Source organism: Lissotriton helveticus, chromosome 11, assembly GCF_964261635.1.
Source record: "Lissotriton helveticus chromosome 11, aLisHel1.1, whole genome shotgun sequence".
Taxonomy (NCBI): Eukaryota; Metazoa; Chordata; class Amphibia; order Caudata; family Salamandridae; genus Lissotriton; species Lissotriton helveticus.
In genome coordinates this window covers 1,185,880,938-1,185,905,555 of record NC_136072.1, presented here as the reverse complement: position 1 = coordinate 1,185,905,555, position 24,618 = coordinate 1,185,880,938, and the positions used below count along the sequence as shown (strand labels likewise).

Here is a 24,618-nt window from a genome sequence, read left to right as displayed (position 1 = left end):
CCACTTGACACCTGTCGGGGGGAGACTGCAGCAGTTCCTGCCCGTCTGGAAAAACATCACCACAGACAGGTGGGTGCGACAACTAGTCCAGTACGGTTATTGTCTAGAGTTGAAATCCACTCCACCCAACATTCCACCAAGGCAAAGGCCTATGTCCGCAGAGCACTTGCACTTATTGCAGCAGGAAGTAGTGGCGATGCTGCAAAAAGGCGCAATCGAGCTCGTGCCAGTGGGACAGGAAGGCACAGGAGTATATTCCCTGTACTTCCTTATTCCAAAGAAGGACGGATCTCTCAGACCCATTCTAGATCTATGTCCCCTCAACCTGTATATACTGTCAGAACATTTCCATATGCTTACACTCCAACAGATTCTTCCCTTGAAGGGGACTTCTTAGCAACCTTAGATCTCAAGGATGCTTATTTCCACATTCCACTACACCCGTCCCACAGAAAATACCTCAGGTTCACTATCCAAGGCAAGCATTACCAGTTCAAGGTCCTACCCTTCGGAGTCACCACAGCCCCAAGGGTGTTTACCAAGTGTCTGGCGACAGTAGCAGCGCACCTCAGGAGGCAGAACATCCATGTCTACCCCTACCTGGACGACTGGCTCGTTCAAGCCAAGTCGGAACAACAGTGCGCCGCGGACATGTCGACTACCATTCACCTCCTTCACAGTCTAGGTTTCTCGTTGAACTACCCAAAATCGCATCTTCAGCCGGCACATGTCCGGCAGTTTCTAGGTGCGACAATCAATACCCTGACGGCCATGGCGCAACCAAACCAAGTCAGGATGGACAGCATGCAGTCTCTCATCCAGAAATTCAGACCACAACACTCACTTCCAGCGAGAGTGTTCATGCAGTTGATAGGCATGATGGCCTCCTGCATCTTCATAGTCCCTCACGCACGGTTACATATGCGCCCGCTCCAGGAGTGCTTAGCAAATCAGTGGACACAGGCTCAAGGACAATTAACAGACCTAGTGTTGGTTACCAGTCGGGCATACGACTCTCTGCATTGGTGGACTCCACACAACCTTTGCAAGGGCCGACTGTTCCAGGAGCCTGTGCCTCAGTATTATCCTGACAACGGACGCATCTCTCCAGGGATGGGGAGCTCATCTGCTCACTTACACAGTGCAGGGACTATGGACGACGCAGCAACAGAAGATGCACATCAACTATCTGGAACTGATGGCAATCTTCATGGCGCTCAAGTCCTTCATTGTACATCTGTGCAACAAGGTAGTGTTAGTCCGGACGGACAACATGACCGCGATGTACTACATTCAAAAGCAGGGGGGCACCCACTCGCCACAGCTGTCTCATCTGGCTCAGGGCATGTGGCGGTGGGCCATTCAGAGGAACATCTTCCTCATGGCAGAACACCTCCCGGGCAAGGACAATCAGATGGCGGATCTGCTAAGCAGATACAGCCATCAAATGCACGAGTGGGAGTTACACCCATCTGTACTCCACCCGTACTTCCTGCAGTGGGGTCATCCGGAGATAGACCTGTTTGCCACAAAAGAAAACGCAAAATGCCAACACTTTGCCGCCAGGTTTCCTCACCCACAGTCGCAGGGGAATGCGATATGGATGAACTGGTCAGGCAAATTTGCGTACGCTTTTCCGCCAGCCCCTCTGATACCGCTGGTGGCAAGAAAGCTAAGGCAGCACGCGATGACTCTCATCCTGGTTGCTCCAACGTGGGCGCGCCAAGCATGGTACACCACGTTCCTCGAACTCTCAGTGGTGCCGCATCAAAGACTGCGCCTCACGCCCAGACTTTTAACGCAGAACCATGGAGAAATTCAGCATCCAGATCCGCAACAGCTCAACCTGGCGATCTGGCTCCTGAAGTCCTAGAGTTTGGATACCTTAACCTGCCTCCAGAATGCATGAACATCATCAAGGAGGCCAACTACCAGAGCATGCTATGCTGCAAAATGGAAGCGCTTTGTCATTTATTGTACAGCCAATGACATCAACCCGCTAGATGCATCTATCCCTAACATCATTTGCTATCTGTTGCATCTTTACAAGTGCAATCTAGCGTACACTTCCATGCGGATACATCTATCCGCCATAGCAGCTTATCTTCAGAACAGGCAGCATCTCTCCGTCTTCAGAGTGCCTGCCATTAAAGCTTTCCTTGAAGGTCTAAAACGAGTCATTCCCCCAAGAACACCACCAGCTCCGGTGTGGAACCTCAATGTGGTCCTCACCAGACTGATGGGACCACCTTTTGAGCCACTGCACTCGTGTGAACTCCAGTTCCTAACGTGGAAAGTAGCTTTCCTAATAGCTATTACGTCACTGAGGCGTGTTAGTGAGCTACAAGCGCTCATAATCCAAGAGCCTTTCATTCAGATTCATCCAAATAGGGTAGTGCTACGCACTAACCCAAAATTCCTTCCGAAGGTGGTGTCACAGTTTCATCTCAACCAAACTATTGACTTGCCGGCATTCTTCCAAAACCCACAAACGGTGGCGGAAAGAATGCTCCATACCTTAGATGTACGGAGGGCGTTGATGTACTACATAGACAGGACACAACCCTTTAGGAAAACAAAACAACTTTTTGTTGCCTTGGCACCACAACACAAAGGCAACCCTATATCCAAAGCGGGAATAGCCAGGTGGATTGTTAAGTGCATCCAAATCTGTTATCAAAAGGCCAAGCGCACTTTAACAATACCCCCAAGGGCGCACTCCACACGCAAATTGGGGGCATCCATGGCTTTCCTAGGGAACATTCCTTTAGAGGACATTTGCAGAGCAGCCACGTGGGTTACACCACATACCTTTACAAAACACTACTGTGTTGATGTGCATTCCAAGCAGCAGGCTGCTGTAGGACAGGCTGTTCTCAAAACACTTTTTCAGGTTTCTGCAGCTGGCACGGGCAACCGCCGCTGATGGAGGGACTGCTATGTATTCTATGCTAAGATATGAATTTAGCAGCCCACATGCCTCGAACTGAATATGCTACTTACCAGTATGCATCTGTTCTTGGCATGTAGGGCTGCTAACATTCATATCGCCCACCCTCCTCCCCGGTGCCTGTCGCAGCTGCAGATGTACTATTGTATTCAGTCATTAGCATGGACATCTTTTACACTTTTCACTCCATCTTCTGCCACAATGGCGAAAAACAATCTGGGGATGGAGCCGATGCCCATGCGCACTGTAGTCCAGGGGAGGAGCCACCTATCTCAGGATACTTCGAAGACTCTTCCAGGACAACAATGTGCGATCATCCGGACCCAACACTAGGCGGCGATCTAATGCTAAGATATGAATGTTAGCAGCCCTACATGCCAAGAACAGATGCATACTGGTAAGTAGCATATTCATTATTTATAACAAGACTACCCTGAACTCTTTATGAGTCAGGGAGCTAAGCACACAACAAAACTCTTAAGAAAATGCTTTAAGTCGCACAATTTACACATATGCCCGAGGGGCACGAAAAACCATATATTACAAAAGTGGAATGCGAATTACTAGCAGGTAAGTAACTATTCTCATAGACTTTAGAAACGCTAGGCCTACAATACTAAACCCTTAGATTAGTAGCAGGAGGCCTGTGGACGTCGTGTGCAGAGTGGGAACTCTCACGCGTAAGGTGGGAAAAAGTCTATGGAGGCTAGCAAAGACAAAGTTACTGTTCTCGGGCGAACCCGACTAGGTGGGTCGAAAACAAGAGTGGATCCGAACACTTAGAGTGTGGGACTATGCTGAAGCACCGGAGTACTTGGTTTACCTAGCCCAGGGGCTGCGGCTGCATAGGGTTCAAGTTGCGTCGGAAACCCTCGTTGAAGATCCAGGAGCCTGAAGAAAGAAGTTGCTGGCAGGCGGCCAGTTAAGGAGTTCGTGGTGATCCAAGCCTGGATCAGGGAAGAAGAAACCTGTAAGCAGAGGGGACCAAGTTCTGAATCACTAGCCAGTGATTTGAGTGGGCACCAGGATGGCACCGGACGAAGTCACCTCAGCCAGGTGAGTGGGCGCTGCTGGGCTCTGCAGTCTCTCGGACCAGGAGGCGTTGTCGGCGACCAGGATGGAGGTGCAAGCTGTCCCACGAAGGTACTTGCTGTCGACGTCGCTGGACCCAGGATTGGGCAACAAGTCTTGGCAAATGCAAGGCCCACGCGGTGGACCTAAAATGGCGTCTTGAGTGGACCAGGAGGGTCCAGGGTGCTCCTCTTTTGGAGGGGAGCAAGGGCTAGTCTGGAGCAACCAGATCAGCAGTGGTTGTCGTCGTGGAGCGTCGTGAGAGGGCCACTAGCCAACGGGCAAGCGACCTGGACAACGCGGTTAGCAGCAAAGAGCAGAAGGGCCCCACGCAGATCTCGTGGATGCAGGGGGGCTGAACTTCGGTGCTGGAGCTGCTCAGGGTCGGGGCTTCTCTTACCCCAAAGCACTCGGTCGAGGGTCACTCGGTGGTCGTGCTGGACAAGCGTTGTGCAGTTCTGAAGATGGCCGGTCCCTCGAGGTCTCGTCGCACCCACGGATCACAGCTGGGCTGATGATGTAGGTTGAGGTCAGAGGTGCAAGGGAAGCCGGTTCTCGTCGTGCTGGAGCAGTCTTGATCCGGAGGAGAGACTGGCAACAAACCGCGATGCTTGGGTTGGTGCCTGCTGCTGCAGGGTGACTACTCCTTAGTCACAAGGGAGAATCTTGGGAAGAAGTCTTGAGTTCCTTTCGTGGAAAGTAGTTTCAGGATTCAAAGATGATCTGATTTGGAAGGGGGCCAGTTCCTACCTTTATCCTGCAAAAAAGGGCTGGCACGCGACTAAGTCCTGCCCTATGGGTGGGACTAGGAGGGGGTGGTTACACCCCTCTCCTTTGGCGGGCTTTCCCCAGATCAGGGGCTGGAGTGCCCCTGGAACTGGTTCCAGCCGGCCTATGCACAGTGAGCACCGGGGTGCCACTTGCAGTCGCCTTCCTCTAAAGCCCTGCCTACCTAGGATACACAAAATCCTGTCTGGGACGGTGCTGGCACCGCCCCTGGCAGGAAACGCTTTGTCCTTGCCTCCTGGGAGGACTCCCAGCAGCAGGAGGGCAGACTTGTGTCTCGGTGGCAGCATCCATTTTGTGGAGCTAAGGCTCTGTCTGACTTTAACCGGGGTTACAGGTTACATACATGTCGTGTCCCTCTAGAAGGGTGGAATGCTAACTCCGTCGCCAGAATTGGCGAGGGGTTAATATTCCAATTCGTATGACACCTTACTCGACATGTTTTGATAAAGCGATACCAGAGTTGGCATATAACCGCGAGGATTATAATGCACTTAAGAGTATATGGTATGCGATATCATGGAAACGGCTAAGGGATGGATCCCGAAAGCCGCAGACAGGCTTAGCTCATGCCAGAGCACTATCTCACACGATTCCAAGCACTCTGCCTTCAGGATTGTCAAGGCCTGCCATAGGAGTGACTGATAGGAGATCTGTGTGTCCATTTTAGGGTTAGATATAGGTATACTATATCTAAAGCAAAGGGTGATTACACCACCTTGCCCCAGCTGTCGTGCAGCCAGTTGTGTCAGATTTGGATGGCCAGCCAGGGGTGGCATAATACATGCTGCAGCTCCTGGTAGGCCCTGGGTACACCTATGCCCTGGGTACCTAAGGTACACTGTACAGGGACTGATAAGGTGACTCAGTATCCAATTAGATATGTACCTAGGGTACATGGAATCCATTTTACAGAGAGAGCAGTAGGCCTGGGGTCCTGAATAGCAGGGCCCCAGGTCAACTAAGTCAGAAAACCAGCAAATCCCAGGCAAAAAGTTGGGGGCAACCATAGTCAGGGATCTACCTTCCTACACAACGTGTCTTCTCCCTCTAGAAGGGTGGAATGCTACCCCCGTCAGCAGAACTGGCAAAGGGGGTAGTATTCCAAAGCGTATGATACCTTACATGACATGGTTTGATAAAGCCAAACCAAAGATAGCATTTAACCGCGAGGTACATAATGCACTTAAGAGTATATGGTATGGCATTATCCTAGAATAGCTATAAGGACATGGTTCCGAAAGCTGCAGACGGGCTCAGCTCATGCTTGAGCACCATCTCACATAAAACCAAGCACTCTGCCTTCAGGATTGTTAATGCCTGCCATAGGAGTGACTTATAGGTGCATATGTCTATATATAAGGGTAGGTATAGGAATACTATACCTAAGCAAGGGGTGATTACACGACCTTGCCCCAGCTGAGTGATCAGCCAGTTGTGTCAGTTTGTATGGCCAGCCAGGGGTGGCAAAAGATATGCTGCAGCCCCTGGTAGGCCTTGGGTGCACCTATGCCCTGGATACCTATAGTACACTATACAGGGGCTCATAAGGTGACCCAATATCCAATTAGGTATGTACCTAAGGTACATAGAGTCCATTTTATAGAGAGAGCAGATTGCCTGGGGCCCTGATTATCAGGATCCCAGGCCAACTAATTCGGAAACCAGCTAAACACAAGGCAAAAAATCTGGGGTTACCATAGTTAGGTATCCAACTTCCTACAAGGTGCCGTCAACCGAGGAAACCTTTGTTCAGATTGCATTGTTTGTGGAAAATGATTGCTCTCCGTATGTGGAATATTTTGGAAATTGTATCTCTGGAAAGCTACGTTTTCACTCCCTAGTGTGTGATCAATAGTTGAGCTCTTTTTCCCACTTAAAAAGGTGGATAATGAGGGTGAATCCACTTTTGAGTTGCCATTCAGATGTTTCAGGCCTTGTATTTCTAGCTGTCTTCAGAATCTATTGCCCATTCGGTGATGTTTCCGAAGGTTTTTACATAAGTTTGTATATGAAAGAGACACTTTAGTGATAGATTCCTTACCTTAGAATATCCCCAGGCGTCAGACTGGATCCGGAAATTTTTGCGTAGCAGTACCCTTGCACGTCGCTAGGCGTCGTCTGTGGCTCCGCGTCTGTCGTCGGCGCCGTGATGATGTCGTCGGAGTACTTAGACGCCGCCTCCGCGTGCGGACGTCAGTTCTTCTTTTTTCCGCGCCAGCTAGCGCAGATCCGGAGAAGCTTTACCCCTTAGTCATTTTTTTTTTTTATTTGTTTATTGGTTTCAAAAACAACAATAAGCATTACAGTATACAAGAAGCAGAGCAGACAAGGGAGGACATCGAGGCAGTTAGGTGCATGGATTCTGCAAAACAGACAGACATCAGATGATGCTCGATGTAGCCATGGTGTGATGCCAAGCTTGTAGATGTCCCTTGCAATGAGGTACTGAGATTGTATACGTAAACATCCCACCCAACAGTTCCCCCCCCAACCCCCTCCCCTTTTCCCGCCCCGCCCAGTGTGCCAGATCCATGAAACTAAAAAAAATGAACTTTGGAGGCCCAGCCCCTCAAGGGCGACTGGGACAACGACATGCAACAACAAGAAGTGTTTAGGCAATGAAACGTTCAATTCATTTTATCATTTGTTCATTCAGATAAACTTTTTATATTTCCAAAAGGTTCATGGAAGAATTTTACAAAAACAATATTTTTCACATAATTTCATATGTTACAATCAACATTATAATGTACATTATTAACTTTACACCCAATGCATTTCGAGACCTGAGTCTCTTCTTCAGTGGTATAGCTGCAAAAGAAAATATAGGAAATGAGACCAATTCATTTAGAAAAAATAAAAGAGTATACTCTATACTAATCAGTGAGTCAAGCCCAATCACCAACACCTCCGTGGCAAGCTATCTAAACCAAACTTACTTGAAGTTCTCAATGTAATCCTACGAAACAATTAAGAGAACAAACAAACTCAATCCAATTCCAACACAATTTCTACCTTAGTTTGAATTTATACACAAATAACAGACCAAAACCTATGTACCTTAGATATCTTGTAATAAATCCTAATGCTGATGGAACAATCACTGATTTCTTCTGACGATCTGGCACTGAAAGATTGTATGGACTGGGGTCAGAGTTATATGATCAAATAAACAATAACACAATATCAAGTTTGTGATAAGGCATGGTCTTACCTACGAGCGTACTAACAATCGTCTAGTGGCCAAATGATTTAAAAAAGGATCGAAACAATAAAAACTCTTAGCTTTTTAAACCAACAAAGAAACACACTGCTATGAAACAAGCTCACTGACGGCTCATACCTTACAGATCAAGGTTCGCTCTTATCACCATCCGTTTTGTTCGCAAGCATCTGAAAGAGACACGTTAGTATTAGATTCCTTACCTTAGAATATCCCCAGGCGTCAGACTGGATCCGGAAATTTTTGCGTAGCAGTACCCTTGCGCGTCGGTAGGCGTCGTCTGCGGCTCCGCGTCCGTCGTGGGCGCCGTGATGACGTCGTTGGAGTACTTAAGCGCCGCCTCCGCGTGCTGACGTCAGTTCTTCTTTTTTCCGCGCCAGCAAGCGCAGATCTGGAAAAAGCAGTAACCCTAGTCACTTTTTGACTAACTTTTTGATCCTTTTTGATTGCTATTTCGAGTCTCTCGACTCCGAAACGGTGCTTTAGGGATGCCCGGCTTCAAGCATTGAGACGATTGCGACCGGCTGATGTCGGTCCCGGATCCTCACCGTGTGTGTTTGTCGTGTTTGGGCGTCGACCACGACGACAAGGCCTGCTCCGACTCCCAGGCCCTCTCTTCAAAAGTCAGGCAGGAGCGGTCCCGTAGGCGCCTCGAACTCCGGCAGTCGGTCCCGCGCCGTGAGAGGTCCCGATCCCATGGGAGGTCGAGGGACAGGTCGCGGGCTCGGAGCCACCACAGCTCCGAGAGTAGGCCGCACTCCTCCGGGTCGAAGTCGTCGTCAGGTAAGAGGCACAAGAAGTCCAAGCGGCGTCATCGCTCCTCGGACTCCCCCCGACGCTCGCGCGATGCGGCCGGGGGTTCGGGTGACACCGCCCACGCGGCTCCGTCGGAGTCGCGGGCGCCGCGTGCAGCTCCACACCCTCCGGTCCCTGGGCTGAACGCGTCGCCGGAGGAGATCGAGCGCTTCCTCATGGCCATGAGGAAACTCTCTCCTCCGACGGGCTCCGCGGCGCCTTCAGGCCCAGCGGACCCGTCTGGGAGCCCTAGCGGGTCGGCGGCTTCGGCCCCGACGCCGTCGGGTGCTTCGGCCCCGACGCCTTCGGGCCCGGCGCCGCAGGTCCCCGTTATCCCGATGGCGCCGAGGGGTCCAGTTGCTCCGACGCCGCCGGTGCCTTCGGGCCCGGCGCCGCAGGATGCCGCTGGTTCGTCGCCGGTGGATCTGACGACCTCCCCGGCGTCGGACCCTCAGGTGTCACCTCCGGCGCCGGCCTCAGGCGGCGCCGTCCCCAGTTCCACCTTCGTTCCTGTTCCGGCGTCGGGACAGCCCCGATGGGCGCCGCTCCAGACGCCGGTTGGAGAGTTCCATCTCTACGAACAGGCCCCATTAGATGAGAACCCTGAATTTCAGGAGATGGGTGATGAAGAGGACTGGGAGGGGTCTGAGGACCCTCTGACCAGGGAGTGTCAGTCTCATGAGGACTGGGCAGGAGACCTTGGGGAGGCCAGTGGCCTGGACACCTCTCCAGACACTGGTTTTTTCTCCCCTCCTTCCGTGGCATCCGAGGAGGGGGCAACTTATAGTGTGGTGCTGATGAGGGCTGCCAAGGCCTTGGGCCTTGAGCTCCCCTTTGTGGCCGTGAGGACTAACCTCCTCACTGAGGTCCTTAAACCGCAGTCAAGCTCGGCTGAGCCTCTGCTGCCCTTTAATGAGGCCTTGACTGACTTTCTGCTGGGCACTTGGTCCAGGCCCGCTACGGGTTCGCCCGTAGATAGGAACGTGGCCAGGTGCCACCGCCCAGCCCCGGGCGACCCATGTTTCCTGTCCTCCCACCCTACCCCCGAGAACCTGGTCATCCAGGCCTCCAATTCCCAGACCGCATTCCCGTCCGCCCCACCGGACCGGGAATCCAAGAGGTATGACCAGTATGGGAAGAAGATCTTCTCATCCCTTAGCCTCGGCCTGCGGTCTTCCAACACCGCCTGCCTCTTGGGACGTTACACCCACTCTGTGTGGGATAAGGTCGCGGAAGTGCTGCCAGAGTGTCCGTTGGAGGTACGGGCCAAACTCGGCCAAGCCCTTGTGGAGGGCCGGGATGCAGCCAAGTATTCCATCCGGTGTGGGCTGGATACCACTGACTCGCTGGGTAGAGCGATGGCAACGACGGTGGCGGTCAGACGCCACGCCTGGCTGAGGTCCGCCAACTTCTCAGCCGATGTCCAGAACATGCTTATGGACATGCCGTTCGATGGCCGTCGCCTCTTTGGCGACAAGGCAGACCATGCGCTTGAGCGTTTTAAGGACTCCAGGGCTACGGCCAAGTCCTTAGGCCTCTCGGGCCAGCGCCAGCAATCGGCTGCCTATCACTCCTTTCGTGGCCACGGAAGGGGTGCGCCCACACGTGCCGCCAGCCACGCACCGCAGGGCAATACCCAACGCGGTGGCGGCCGTGGGAACCGCCGTCCAGGCGGTCGGGGGCAGCGGCGAGGTCAGTCCACACCTTCCCCCGCAGCATCCGCCTCAAAACCCTCCTAGTCCGTGCTTTCAGGCCCATGTGACGCCAGTGGGAGGCAGGGTTCGCCATCACCACCGGCGCACTGTCACGTCGGACAGGTGGGTGCTGCAAATCGTCCCAAGGGGCTACTCCCTCCCCTTCTAGGCGACTCCTCCAGCCATGCCACCGCAGAACCACCGTGTATCAGGGGATCACTTGCGACTTCTGCAGGAGGAAGTTACGGCCCTCTTGGCCAAGGGGGCCATCGAGCGCGTTCCTGGGCCAGACGTAGGGTGTGGTTGCTACTCCCACTACTTTCTGGTACCCAAGAAGGTCAAAGGGGGCCTACGCCCTATCTTGGATCTACGGAACGTCAACTGCTTCCTCCGGAAGGAGAAGTTCAAGATGCTGACACTGGCTCAGGTCTTAGCTGCCCTGGACCCAGGAGACTGGATGGTAGCATTGGACTTGCAGGACGCTTATTTCCACATCCCCGTCTTGCCGGCCCACCTGCGTTACCTGCGGTTCACGGTAGGCCACGAGCACTTTCAGTTTACCGTGCTCCCCTTCGGCCTTACCAGCGCCCCACGGGTGTGCACGAAGGTGATGGCGGTGGGCGCAGCTCATCTGCGCAGGTCAGGGGTTTCAGTCTTCCCCTACCTCAACGACTGGTTGTTGAAGGCGGGCTCGCCCCAGACAGTCGTCAGCCATCTCCAGACGACGGCAGACCTCCTGCACCAGCTAGGGTTCTCCATCAATGTGCCGAAGTCACACCTGTGTCCCTCTCAGAAGCTCCTTTTCATCGGAGCGGTTCTCGACTCGGCGCGGTTTCGGGTTTATCCTCCGGAACGGCGGGTCCGGGATATTCAGGCTCTGATTCCCATCTTTCAGCCGTTATCCCGGGTTTCGGTCAGGTTGACGTTGCGGCTTCTGGGGCTGATGGCCTCCTGCATCCTTCCGGTGCATCACGCCAGGTGGCGGATGCGGGCTCTGCAGTGGGACCTGAAGTTTCAGTGGGCCCAGCATCAGGGCAACCTATCCGACCATGTCCTGATCTCGGAGGGCACTGTGAGACAGTTGCAGTGGTGGCTTACGGACCGCGATTGGGTCAGAGGCAGATCCCTCTCCCTTCCCCAACCGGAGCACGTGGTTGTGACGGACGCGTCCCTCCAGGGCTGGGGTGGCCACTTGGGAGAGGCGGAGATCAGAGGCATCTGGTCTCCAGCGGAGTCCCGGCTCCATATCAACATGTTGGAGCTGCGGGCGATTCACCTAGCACTGAAGGCATTCCTCCCCTTTGTCAACGGGAGTGTAGTGCAGGTGTTCACGGACAACACCACCGCCATGTGGTACTGCAACAAACAGGGCGGTGTGGGGTCGTGGACCCTTTGCCAGGAGGCTCTGCGCCTCTGGCAATGGCTGGAACGTCAGGGCGTGACTCTGACGGTTCAACACCTGGCAGGTTCTCTGAACGCCAGGGCGGACGAACTCAGCCGTCGGTGCTCGGTGGATCACGAATGGCGTCTGAACTCGGACGTGGCGAACGGCCTCTTTCAGCAATGGGGAGAGCCTTGGTTAGATCTATTCGCCACAGAAGAGAACGCGCAATGTCATCAGTTCTGCGCGTTGGAGTTTCCAAGACGGCACTCGCTCGGCGACGCCTTTCGGCGCGAGTGGAGCTGCGGTCTGTTGTACGCCTTTCCGCCTATACCACTTCTGCCCAGAGTGCTGAAGAAGATCAGGCGCGACCGGGCCCAAGTTATCCTTGTGGCTCCGGACTGGGCTCGAAGATACTGGTATCCCGAGCTACTCAACATGTCAGTCGGTCCCTCGATCCGCCTGCCCCTTCAGGAGGACCTTCTGTCGCAGCAGCAGGGGACGGTCCTCCACCCGAACCTGTCCAGCCTCCACCTCCATGCGTGGAGATTGAGCGGCGACAGTTGAGGCCATTCGACTTGCCTCCTGAAGTCTGTGATGTGATTCTGGCAGCAGCCAGGCGTCCCTCCACAAAGTCGGTATACGCCTGCCGGTGGAAACGATTTGTGGCATGGTGCACAGCAAAGGCTGTGGATCCCCTTTCTGCCCCTCTTTCAGAGGTTCTCCTCTTCCTTCTTTCTCTTGCCCAGCAGGGCTCTGCTCTGGGCACTATCAAGGGCTACCTTTCTGCCCTTTCCGCCTTCTTAAGGCTACCTGATCAGCCATCCTTATTCAAGTCCCCTATTGTACTGAGATTCTTGAAAGGCATCACGCACATGTATCCTCCTGTTCCGTTCGTGATGCCTCAGTGGGACTTGAACCTCGTTCTGACATTCTTGATGTGCTCTCCCTTTGAGCCGCTTCATTCCTGTCCTCTCAGTCTTCTCACTTTAAAGACGGCCTTCCTGGTTGCCATCACCTCTGCCAGGAGAGTGAGTGAGCTCCAGGCTCTTTCTGTTAAACCTCCTTTCTTGTCCGTCCATCCTGACAAGGTGGTTCTTAGGACTAGGCCTTCTTTCCTGCCCAAAGTAGTTTCTGCTTTTCACATCGGGCAGTCCATCACCTTACCCTCCTTCTTCCCGCCTCCGCATCCTTCAAAGGATGAAGAGCGGCTCCATCGTCTGGACCCAAAACGTGCGCTTTCATTTTACATGGATCGCACACGCCAGTTCCGGGTGGATGACCAACTGTTTGTCGGCTATGTGGGTGAGAAGAAGGGAAGGGCGGTACAGAAACGGACCATCTCTCGGTGGGTCGTCCTGTGCATCAAAGCATGCTACTCTTTGGCTCGGAAGGAGCCTCCTGTTGGGCTGAGGGCCCATTCCACTCGGGCCACGGCGGCTACTACTGCCCTGGGCCGGGGTGTCCCCTTGCAGGACATTTGCCAGGCGGCTACGTGGGCCTCGCTGCACACCTTTGCGAGGCACTACTGCCTGGACAGTCAAGTCCGGAGGGATGGCTTCTTTGGCCGTTCGGTCCTCCAGGACTTTCTGGTGTAGGTTTGTATTGGTTCGCAGACCCACCACCGGGGTTGGTATTGCTGGGGTATCTATTCTAAGGTAAGGAATCTAATACTAACCTGTTTCTTTCAGATGAACAAGTTACTTACCTTCGGTAACGATATATCTGTAAGAAACAGTAGTTAGTATTAGATTCCTTACCGCCCCACCCGTCCTCCCCGTTCTGCGAACTGATACCTAGGGTTAAGGTCATCCCTTTCAGGGCCCTAGTTTCAAATGGCACCAGTGTTAGTTCTCACATGGCTCTGCGTGTTCTGGCGCGGAAAAGCTGTGTGCAAAGAACTGACATCAGCGCGCGGAGGCGGCGTCTATATACTCCAGCGACGTCATCACGACGCGGAGCCGCAGGGGACGCCTGCAGACGACGCCTACCGACGCGCAGGGGTACTGCTACGCAAAAGTTTCCGGATCCAGACGGACGCCTGGGGATATTCTAAGGTAAGGAATCTAATGCTAACTACTGTTTCTTACAGATATATCGTTACCGAAGGTAAGTAACTTGTTCGTCAGTAGCTGAGAGAGCCCTACACACACTAGATGTAAAAAGAGCTCTACTTTATTATGTGGACAGAACTAAATCATTTAGAAAGACAAAATAACTATTTGTTGCTTTTGCACCACAACACAAAGTAAATCCTATTTCAAAGTCAGGAATAGCCAGATGGATAGTTAAATGCATTCAAATATGTTATCAAAAGGCAAAACGCACTTTAACCGCCCCCCCAAGAGCACACTCTACAAGGAAAATGGGGGCATCCATGGTTTTCCTGGGAAATATTCCTCTTGAAGACATCTGTAAGGCAGCCACATGGACCACCATACACACTTTCACAAAACACTACTGTGTAGACGTGCAAGCAAAACAGCAAGCTGCTGTAGGCCAGGCTGTCCTCAAAACTCTTTTCCAAACTGCTGCAGCTGGCACAGGTAGCCACCGCTAGAGGAGATACTGCTAACCAGTCTATGCACAGATATGATTTCAGCAGCCCACATGCCTCGAACGGAATATGCTACTTACCAGTATGCATCTGTTCTTGGCATGTAGGGCTGCTGACATTCATATCGCCCACCCTCCTCCCCGGTGCCTGTCGCAGCTGCAGCATTATCTTTGGCATGGCCATCTCTTACTTTCCTATCTCCATCTCTGCCACAATGGCGAAAAACAATCTGAGGATGGAGAAGATGCCCAGGCGCACTGTAGTCCAAGGGAGGAGTCACCTATCTTGTGATACTTCGAAGACTCTTCCAAGATTACAAAGTGCAATCATCCGGACCCAACACTAGGCGGCGATCTATGCACAGATATAAATGTCAGCAGCCCTACATGCCAAGAACAGATGCATACTGTGTAGGAAGGTAGATCCCTGACTATGGTTGCCCCCAACTTTTTGCCTGGTGTTTTGCTGGTTTTCTGACTTAGTTGACCTGGGGCCCTGCTATTCAGGACCCCAGGCCTACTGCTCTCTCTGTAAAATGGATTCCATGTACCTTAGGTACATATCTAAATTGGATACTGAGTCACCTTACCAGTCCCTGTACAGTGTACCTTAGGTACCCAGGGCATAGGTGTACCCAGGGCCTACCAGGGGCTGCAGCATGTATTATGCCACCCCTGGCTGGCCATCCAAATCTGACACAACTGGCTGCTTGACAGCTGGGGCAAGGTGGTGTAATCACCCTTTGCTTTAGATATAGTATACCTATATCTAACCCTAAAAATGGACACACAGATCTCCTATCAGTCACTCCTATGGCAGGCCTTAACAATCCTGAAGGCAGAGTGCTTGGAATCGTGTGAGATGGTGCTCTGGCATGAGCTGAGCCTGTCTGCGGCTTTCGGGATCCATCCCTTAGCCGTTTCCATGATATCGCATACCATATACTCTTAAGTGCATTATAATCCTCGCGGTTATATGCCAACTCTGGTATCGCTTTATCAAAACATGTCGAGTAAGGTGTCATACGAATTGGAATACTAACCCCTCGCCAATTCTGGCGACGGGGTTAGCATTCCACCCTTCTAGAGGGACACGACATGCATGTAACCTATAACCCGGTTAAAAGTCAGACAGAGCCTTAGCATCCACAAAATGGATGCTGCCACCGAGACACAAGTCTGCCCTCCTGCTGCTGGGAGTCCTCCCAGAGCAGGAGATAAGGACAAAGGGTTTCCTGCCAGGGGCGGTGCCAGCACCGTCCCAGACAGGGTTTTGTGTATTGTAGGTAGGCAGGGCTTCAGAGGAAGGTGACTGCACGTGGCACCCCGGTGCTCACTGTGCATAGGCTGGCTTAAACCAGTTCCAGGGACACTCCAGACCCTGTGCTGGGGAAAAGCCCGCCAAGGAAGTGGGTGTAACCACCCCCCTCCTGGTCCCACCCCTAGGGCAGGACTTAGTCGCGTGCCAGCCCCCTTTTCCAAGATAAAGGTAGAGACTGGCCCCCTTCCAAATCAGATCATCTTTGGAATCAAGATACCACTTTCCACGAAAGGACTTCACGATTTCTTCCTCAAGATTCTCCCTTGTGGCTAAGGAGTAGTCACCCTGCATCCGCAGGCACGATCTAAGAACACTGCGGTCTGCTGCACGTCCTTCCTCCGGAATCCGACTGCCCAGCTCGACGAGACCCGGCTTCCCTGGCACCTCTGACCTCTACCCACCTCTACAGCACAGCTGAGAACCGTGGGTGCGACGAGACCTCGAGGGACCGGCCATCGCCAAGACTGCACGACTTCTGCACAGCAAGCCCACCGAGTAATTTCCTGGTGAGTGCTTTGGGGTCCGAGAAGCCCCCACCCTGAGCAGCTCCAGCACCGAAGAGCAGCCCCCCAGCATCTCCACGATCGGCGTGGAGCCCTTCTGCTTTTTGCTGCTCACCGCGTTGTTTGGCTACTAGCCCGTGGCTTGTGGCCTTCCGAACGACGCCCGACGACAACACGGCTGCTGGTCTGGTTGCTCCAGACTGGCCCTTGCTTCCCTCCATCGGAGAAGTACCCTGGACCCTCCTGGTCCGGCTAAGACGCCATTTTAGGTCCACCGCGTGGGCCTTGCATTTGCCAAGACTTGTTGCCCAATCCTGGGTCCAGCGACGTCGACAGCAAGAACCTTCGTGGGACAGCTCGCACCTCCATCCTGGTCGCCGACAACGCCTCCTGGTCCGAGAGACTGCAGAGCCCAGCAGCGCCCACTCACCTGACTGCGGTGACTTCGCCCGGTGCCATCCTGGTGCCCACTTAATCACTGGCTAGTGATTCAAGAACTTGGTCCCCTCTGCTTTCAGGTTTCCTTCTTCCTTGATCCAGGCTTGGATCCATCGAACTTTTCTTCACTGGTCGCCTGCCAGCAACTTCCTTCTTCCAGGCTCCTGGTCCGGCAACGAGATTCCCGACGTCTTTTCAGACCTATGCAGCTGCAGCCCCTGGGCTAGGTAACTTCGGCACTTCGGTGTCCCAGCATAGCCTCACTATCCAAGGGTCAGGATCCACTGTAGTTTTCTCCCTACCAGGTCGGGTTCGCCCGTGAACACTAACTTTGCCTTTACTAGCCTCCATAGACTTTATCCCGCATCCCGCGTGAGAGTGCACACTCTGCACCCGAGTCCCCTAGGTCTCCTAGAAGTAATCTAACGATTCCCTAGTCAAGTCCTAGCGATTCCAAAGCCTATTAGTACTGTACTTACCTGCTAGTAATTTCGCATTCCACTTTTAGAGTATATGGTCTTTCGTGCCCCTCGGGCATTTGTGTAAAACGTGCTAACTTAAGTATTTTCATAAGAGTTTTGTTGTGTGCTTAGCACCCTGTCCTCATAAAGAGTACAGGGTTGTTGTGATTCTAATAAATACATTGTTTATTTTCATAACACTTGTGTGGTGTCCTTTCACTGGGTGTTCAAGGGGTAATGTGATGGTAAAACAGCTGGCTTAACACGCCCTCTAGAGTCTTAGCCTTAGACTGCTCGTATCCATGCTACTAGGATAGCTGGTCTATAAGGTTGACTTACAACCAATCATCAATAAGGGTTGTTAGGACTGATATATAGTGATCACTAGAATAGTGAACACTGCACATCAGGCCAACTTCTCACATACTGGTAGGTAGCATTTTCCTTTTTCTGGATTACATTCACATTATATAGATATATATACATGTTTATTCATAGGCATGCAGATGGATCTACGCCTATTCGCGATGATTAAGGAAATGGTACTGCTAACTACTCTGATTCAAGCATGCAAATCTATGAAAGATTCAATGCTAGACAATAAACAAGTTATTTACCTGTACACTATGGTTCTCCAGTATTGATATCTTTCATAGATTTGCATGCAGTTCTTCCTCCTCCCCGTATAGGCTTGCCACTTTTTACCTCCTGCGTCTACTTAACCTAACACACTGGTGCACGAAATCTGAGGTATGGCTGTTCTGCTAAGTAGTTGGGGTTTTAGAGCTAATCTCTGATTGGTTTAAGTTTAGACCTATAAAAGATGCTGATGGATGTTAAAGTTTTCCTTTTCTTTTGATGTTTTCTAATGTACTTTTATAGTACTGCTTTTCTAACTATTGCAAGACTCCAACCATGACAACAGGTAAGATTCAAGCATGTGATTCTATGAAAGCTATCAATACTGGAGAAACACTGTGTACAGGTAAGGAACTTGTTTTTTCTGCAAATATAACTTTTTAGAGAATCAATCTATTGCTCAAATGTGTGCACATGCTGGTGTTCAAGTATCTCTAAGATTTATTTGCCTTTAATTTTTCATTTAATTTTTTAATAACCCACTAATTCCAGTTTGTGCGCTGTTTATTGAACACATTTTTTATTTTGTTTGTTCCTTTCTGTAGGTTGTCTGCTTGCTTTCCAGTGACCGCAAAGATAAGTATGATGCTATTAAGAAATTCCTGTGCACAGACTGTCCTACTCCAAGTCAGTGTGTTTTGGCTAGAACTCTAAGCAAACCACAGACTGTCATGACAGTTGCCACAAAGATTGCTTTGCAAATGAACTGTAAAATGGGAGGTGAGCTCTGGAGTGTAGAAATCCCAGTAAGTTATCTTTTTATTCATTAACATTATTTTTCTGATACTGTTTTCATTATGGCATAATTTGAGGCTCATTTTTTGTGGACCGACAGTCTGGTGCTGAACTGCAGTGTTAAGTTAGTGTAAGCAAATATATCATAAAGAAACCTTTGCATGCTGACAATTCAGTTTGCTTTGGCTTAATAATTGCTCTTTGGGTGCCTTTGTTGTTAATTTGCCCTCCACAGTCTTTAATTTTTGCATCTCCATTCTTTTTTTGTAAGTTTTGGGTTGCATTATGTTGTGTAAAATAACGGAGTGTAAATTGAGTAATTGATTTTTAAAAAAAAAGAAAATTGTAAGCTGTACACAATTGTCCTTACACCTGCTGTTTTTCTTCCCAGCCATTAGACTTGCTGAGTGCTTTCTCCTCTGTTTTCTAGGTTTATGTGTGGGTTAATATGTATGGTTTGGAACTGAAGTAGCCGAAACCTAGCTGGGTACAGTAAAAGAGGCTCGATTTGAGAAACTAGATTCAAAGTGAAGTGAGTTATTGGGTAGTTAGTCATTTGAATTGCCACATCTTTTGTCTCTTGTACGCAATATGGATTTTTCTTTGGAGGCACTGGCTAGTTGATATTTTGACAAGTGCAGAAGGCTCCTGCTATCCAGGTCACCAGTGCCAAATCAATTTTCCTAAATCTGTACAAATGTTCCCCCAATTGGAAAAACCTTTAGCACCCCTGTAGGTTTTTAGTAAATGGGACCAGGGTACCTGGAGCATGGGTACTAAAGAGGGTCCCTAAGGGAGGTATTATGCCGCCATCAGGATCCGTCACCGCACACATGAAGACTGCCATTGCAGGTTGCATGAAAGAGTGCAAGCAAAAGTGAAGATAAAACATGACACACTCCCATAACGGCAAACCCTCTTTGCAATGTATGTAACTTAACCCTACAACAGGCCTTACAGCCGTAAGCCAGAGTGCCGTATATTTCATATATAGACGTAGCTGCTTGAGCAGATATTCCTCTGTGATGTCCAAGTCCATTCTTGGGCATTGCAAGTGAACAGGGAATCCATCTTATATACGGGTCACTGATGATTACGAGTTCCCCAGGTACATGATGGCTTCACTCAAACTAAAAATGTTTGGTAACAATCATCTTGTAGCGAAAAACCCAAGCTGATTCCAGTGATAGATTTATAAAAAGAAGCACCCAAAGGGTTCCTTGGAGGTACTCCCTGAAACCTACTGGTCCACTAGTGTGCTGGCTGACTGGTCCAGTCCAGCCTTCCACCACAGACGCACGTCTGAAACCCTTGGAGGGGAGAGCGCTTCCCTCTGAGGCCAGGAACAATGCCTTTTCAGGCAGGAGATGTTTACACCTCTTACAAACAGGATGACTAGCAGTCAGCATTCTAAAGCCAAAAGCTTTAATGCTTTTCCCGCCGTTGATATGCGTCCCTGACACTCCCCAGACCTGGGAGGTGCCACCCTCTGCTTTGAGGCCCATTTGGCACTTGGACGGTCTGGGAAATTAAGTATGAAAATAGTTGTGGAGCACACTCAAGTCAGACACACCCCTAAAGTGAGCTTCCTGATGTCCCCCACTTTAGGACGATTTCTCAATCTTTGTGATGGCTGAATTTAGGTAACTGGGACAGGGTTATCACCACTTTCCAAAGGAAGTGGACATATAGGGGGGGCATAGTGAACCCAAGGCTAGGTAGCACATTAGCTACTACCCTTTACTCGCCTAACACTCCTAAATTTAGTATCTGAAAGAGACACGTTAGTGATAGATTCCTTACCTTAGAATATCCCCAGGTGTCGGACTGGATCCGGAAAGTTTTGCTTAGCAGTACCCCTGCGCGTCAGTAAGTGGTGTCCTGCGGCTCCGCATCGGTCACTGGCGTCGTAAGAGCCGAGATGACGTCACAGAGTACTTGGGCGCCACCCATGCGCGCTGATGTAATTTCTTTCTTTTTCCGCACCAGTAAGCGCAGATCTGGATTGAGCACATACCGTAGTCACTTTTTGAGTTCTATTTTGAGACTTTTGTCTCCCCCTTTTTTCTCCTGGTGCACGTAGGGATGCCCGGCTTTAAGTCTTGTGGGGCCTGTCGCCGTAATTGTCGGTGCCGGACCCCCACGATGTCAGCCTCTACTGCCAGGAGACTGACCATGACCCCCGGGACTGTAGCGCCATGGCCCCCAAGGCCTTGTGGGAGCAACGTAGGAAATTGCTGGAGGTCCAGCATTCGTCACGCTGCTGCTCCGGGTCTAGGGACCAAAGCAGTTGCTCCTCGGACTCCAATTCTTCAGATTCCGGTAAGCGACACCATAAAAAGTGTTCGCTCTCCGACGTCCGCCCGGTGCATCTCGGAGGCAGACGAGGGGGATAGGGGCTCTGCCTCTACGGCTCCTCCGGAGCCTAGGAGTCCCGGGGCCTACCGGCCATACCCGGGTCCGTCAGCGACTCCCGAGCAGGTGCAAGATTTTGTTGCTGCCATTGACCACCATTTTATGCCCCGGGCTCCCGCTGGCATGCCTTCTGCCCTGCGGTCCCATGTCCAGAACCTGCTGGCCCGGCGTCTCTAGCGCCACAGGATCCTGCGCCGCTGACTCCGGTCCCAGCGCCACGAGGTGCAGCGCTGCCGGCTCCGCCCGCGGCTCCACCCCCGGCGCCGCACTGGGTGCCGTTTATCCCACCCCTGCCCAGGTTCCAGGACCATTTTGTTCCGGCCTGGGTTCCACATTGGGAAGCGTCTCCGGCCTGGCCCCGGCGGACGCTGTTCGTTCCTTCCCTGGCTCTGCCGCCTCGACCAGCTCCCTCTACTCCAGAGGCTGACAACAACTGGGACGGGTCCGAGGACCCTCTTGCCCGGCAATGTCATTCCGAGCAAGATTGGGTGGACGACCTGGAAGACTCTGGCGAACTCTGTGTTCGAGGCATGTGGGCTGCTGAATTCATATCTGTGCATAGATCGCCGCCTAGTGTTGGGTCCGGATGATTGCACATTGTTGTCCTGGAAGAGTCTTCAAAGTATCACGAGATAGGTGGCTCCTCCCCTGGACTACAGTGCGCATGGGCATCCTCTCCATCCTCAGATTGTTTTTTTCCGCCATTGGGTTCGGGTGTACTTTCTTTACTCAAGTTCGGAAACTTTTTCTCAAGGCCAAAAGGCCTTCGGGGTCGTCGGTATTGTTATTTCGATCGGTGCCGAGTACTTGTTCCAGTTCTTTTCGAGCAGGACGTCGAAGAGAGCCGCGTGGGCTTTTCGACACCAGAGGCCCGATCGACGAAGGAACGGAGCCCGTTCAAACGATGCCCCCTTTGCAATTCTAAATACCCACACATCGATGTACACCTGGTGTGTAACAAGTGGCTATCTCCGGAGCACAATGAGGCCAACTGCCTAGCTTGTGCTCGATTCAGATCAAAGAAGACGCTTAGACATTGACGCGAAGCGCGGCAGACGATGACGAGGCCAGCGCCCGACCCGGTGAATATCTTCGATGAAGAAGACGACGAAGTCGTCGAGACTGAGAATCCAGAACAGCGGTCAGATCCCGGTTCGGAGCATGACTCCAACTATTATGAGGACGAGGAAGGAAGCGTCGAGAATGAAAACGTCGTCGAGGTAAGGGACGGCGCTTCGGCCATCGGAGCCGCCGATGACGATTCAAGCGATGAACCAGGCCCGACAGTGAATTCAGGGCCCGGTACGGACACAAAAAGACTTCCAAGGGCTCAGGTCGAGGCATCGCCACCAGGCCTTAGCCAAGATCATACCGAACATTCTATAGCCCCGCGTCTCAGCCCGGCTAAGAATTTATCACGCGAGCCATCGGTCGAACGTTCCCAGTCACTGGGTAAATCGAAACCGAAAGCCGTGGAGTCGAAAACTAAACCGAAACTGCTGGAGACAGTCTTCGGATTGAAGAGTTCGGATCCATCGGGTTCGACGAAGAAAAAGGGTGTCGACAACCCTGCGGGGTCACAAAGAGTGTCGACCCGAAGATCGGTACGCTGAAGTCTGTATCCAAAGTCCGGCACGTCGAGCTGACGAGGTCACCGTCGACAGACAGCGACACAAACAAGGGACTCGAGTCTCGGAAGGGTCTCGATCCGAAGCAACGAGTCTACAGGCCACAGTTCCTCAAAGGCCTCGAGCAGAAGTCCAAGACCGGCTCGAAGGACCACGTCGAGGCAAAAGGCGGCGCCTACAACACAACAGGCGCCTAAGTCAACGCAAGGCCAACCACGTATTGGCGAAAAGACAAAGTAGGTCAGACCGATGACGACGCCAGCCCCGAAGGTCAGTCAAGTCAGTCGACAAATACAACGCCACCGATAAAATTCGGACTGCCCCCGACGGCATGGTCTAAGGTGCTCGATCCGAAGACAGGGATCGAGACGTCCAAAAAGGTGTCAATGGGGAAAAGGAGTCATTCTCTGGAAGAGGACGTTGTGTACCAGGAGCCCTCCTATGACGAGCAGGCTAAACTGCATATCGACTCCGACAGAGGCAGACTCGCAATTTATCAGAGGAAAATCAGGTCAGAAAATCCTCTTGAGACATATAAAATTCCACTCAAAAAGAAAAGGGATTCTTCCACATCACCTGTCCTTTTTGAGACTATAAGTTACCATGGCCAAGACACCTCTGCATACTCACCCACATGCAATGATGAGGATATGGAGTATGACTACAATGAAGAATTTAATTACCCTGTGGACACGGATCTGGATGACCAAACTCCAGCCTGGACAGACCCTGTCGACCCCGGGGAGTCACAAACTATTCCGGACACTCCTTATCCTGTCAAGACTTCGCCAACAGAGGATACTGCTGCGTTTAACGCATTAATAGAAAGGGCAGCACACAATCATGATGTAGAAATGCATGCTGACCCAATTGAAGAAGACTTTCTCTTTGACACTTTTTCCACTTCAGAGAAATCAGTCAAAACATTGCAAATTTTGAAAGGTGTCCTTAAACACGCAGAAGACATTTTCAAAGAAACCACAAGAGCAAGGGTTCTTAACTCCAGAATCGAAAGGAAATACAGGCCGGCAACTGTGGACCCTACATATATTAAGGGACAGCTGCCATTAGACTCTTTAGTGGTATCAAATGCTCGTAAGCGTGCCAACTCACAAACAACTGGTAATGCTCCTCCTCCAGACAAGGAGTCCAAGATATTAGAAGCTTCTGGAAAAAGGGTGGCTGCTCAATGGAGAATTTCTAATACACAAGCGCTATTAGCCAGATATGATAGGGCTCATTATGACACACTAGAGCAACTGCTACAAAATTTGCCTGATGCCTACAAGGAGGGAGCAGAGACACTGATACAAGAGGGAAAACTCCTATCTAACGCATCCATTAAATGTGCGCTAGACGCAGCAGACACCGCAGCCAGGGCCATCAATACAAGTGTCATGCTCAGGAGACATGCTTGGTTACGCATCTCGGGGTTCAAACCTAAGATTCAAACAACATTATTAAATCAGCCTGTGAACCCTGATTATTTATTTGGTCCAGATGTGGACACAATATTGGAGAAGATTAAAAAGGACACAGAGACAGCCAAGTCTATGGGTGCCTTGCAGTCACAACAGTTCAGAGGCTCCTTTCGTCGCTCCGGTTACTGAGGAGCTGCACGAGGCCAGACGTCCCAGCAAACTCCATACAATAAAGGGAACACACAAACCACCTATACTAAAAACACTAGAGGTGGATACCGTGGCAACAGCAACAAAGGCAGAGGACGAGGGAATAACAACTCCAGATCCTCCGCCAATACTAAACAGTGACGCATTGTCACTGCCCCCAGACCATGTAACACCAGTCGTGGGACGATTACAACAGTTCCTGCCAGTCTGGGAAAGCATTACCACAGACAGGTGGGTGAGACAACTTATCCAGTTTGGCTATTGTCTAGAGCTAACCTCCACTCCACCCAACATACCCCCAAGACACCGTCCTATGTCCGCAGAGCACATACACTTATTGCAGCATGAGGTCATCAGCATGCTGCAAAAAGGGGCCATAGAACTCGTG

The 24,618-nt window shown here is 51.4% G+C and overlaps 1 protein-coding gene across 1 annotated transcript in view; it reads left to right on the top strand.

The window, feature by feature from the left end:
• Positions 1-24,618, top strand: part of PIWIL1 (piwi like RNA-mediated gene silencing 1) — a 1,966,306-nt gene that overhangs the window by 1,629,276 nt on the left and 312,412 nt on the right. Inside the window, exon 15 of the mRNA XM_078668015.1 lies at positions 18,367-18,567. Within this exon, the coding sequence (XP_078524141.1) occupies positions 18,367-18,567 (201 nt within the window). The remainder of the gene's footprint in view (positions 1-18,366; positions 18,568-24,618) is intronic.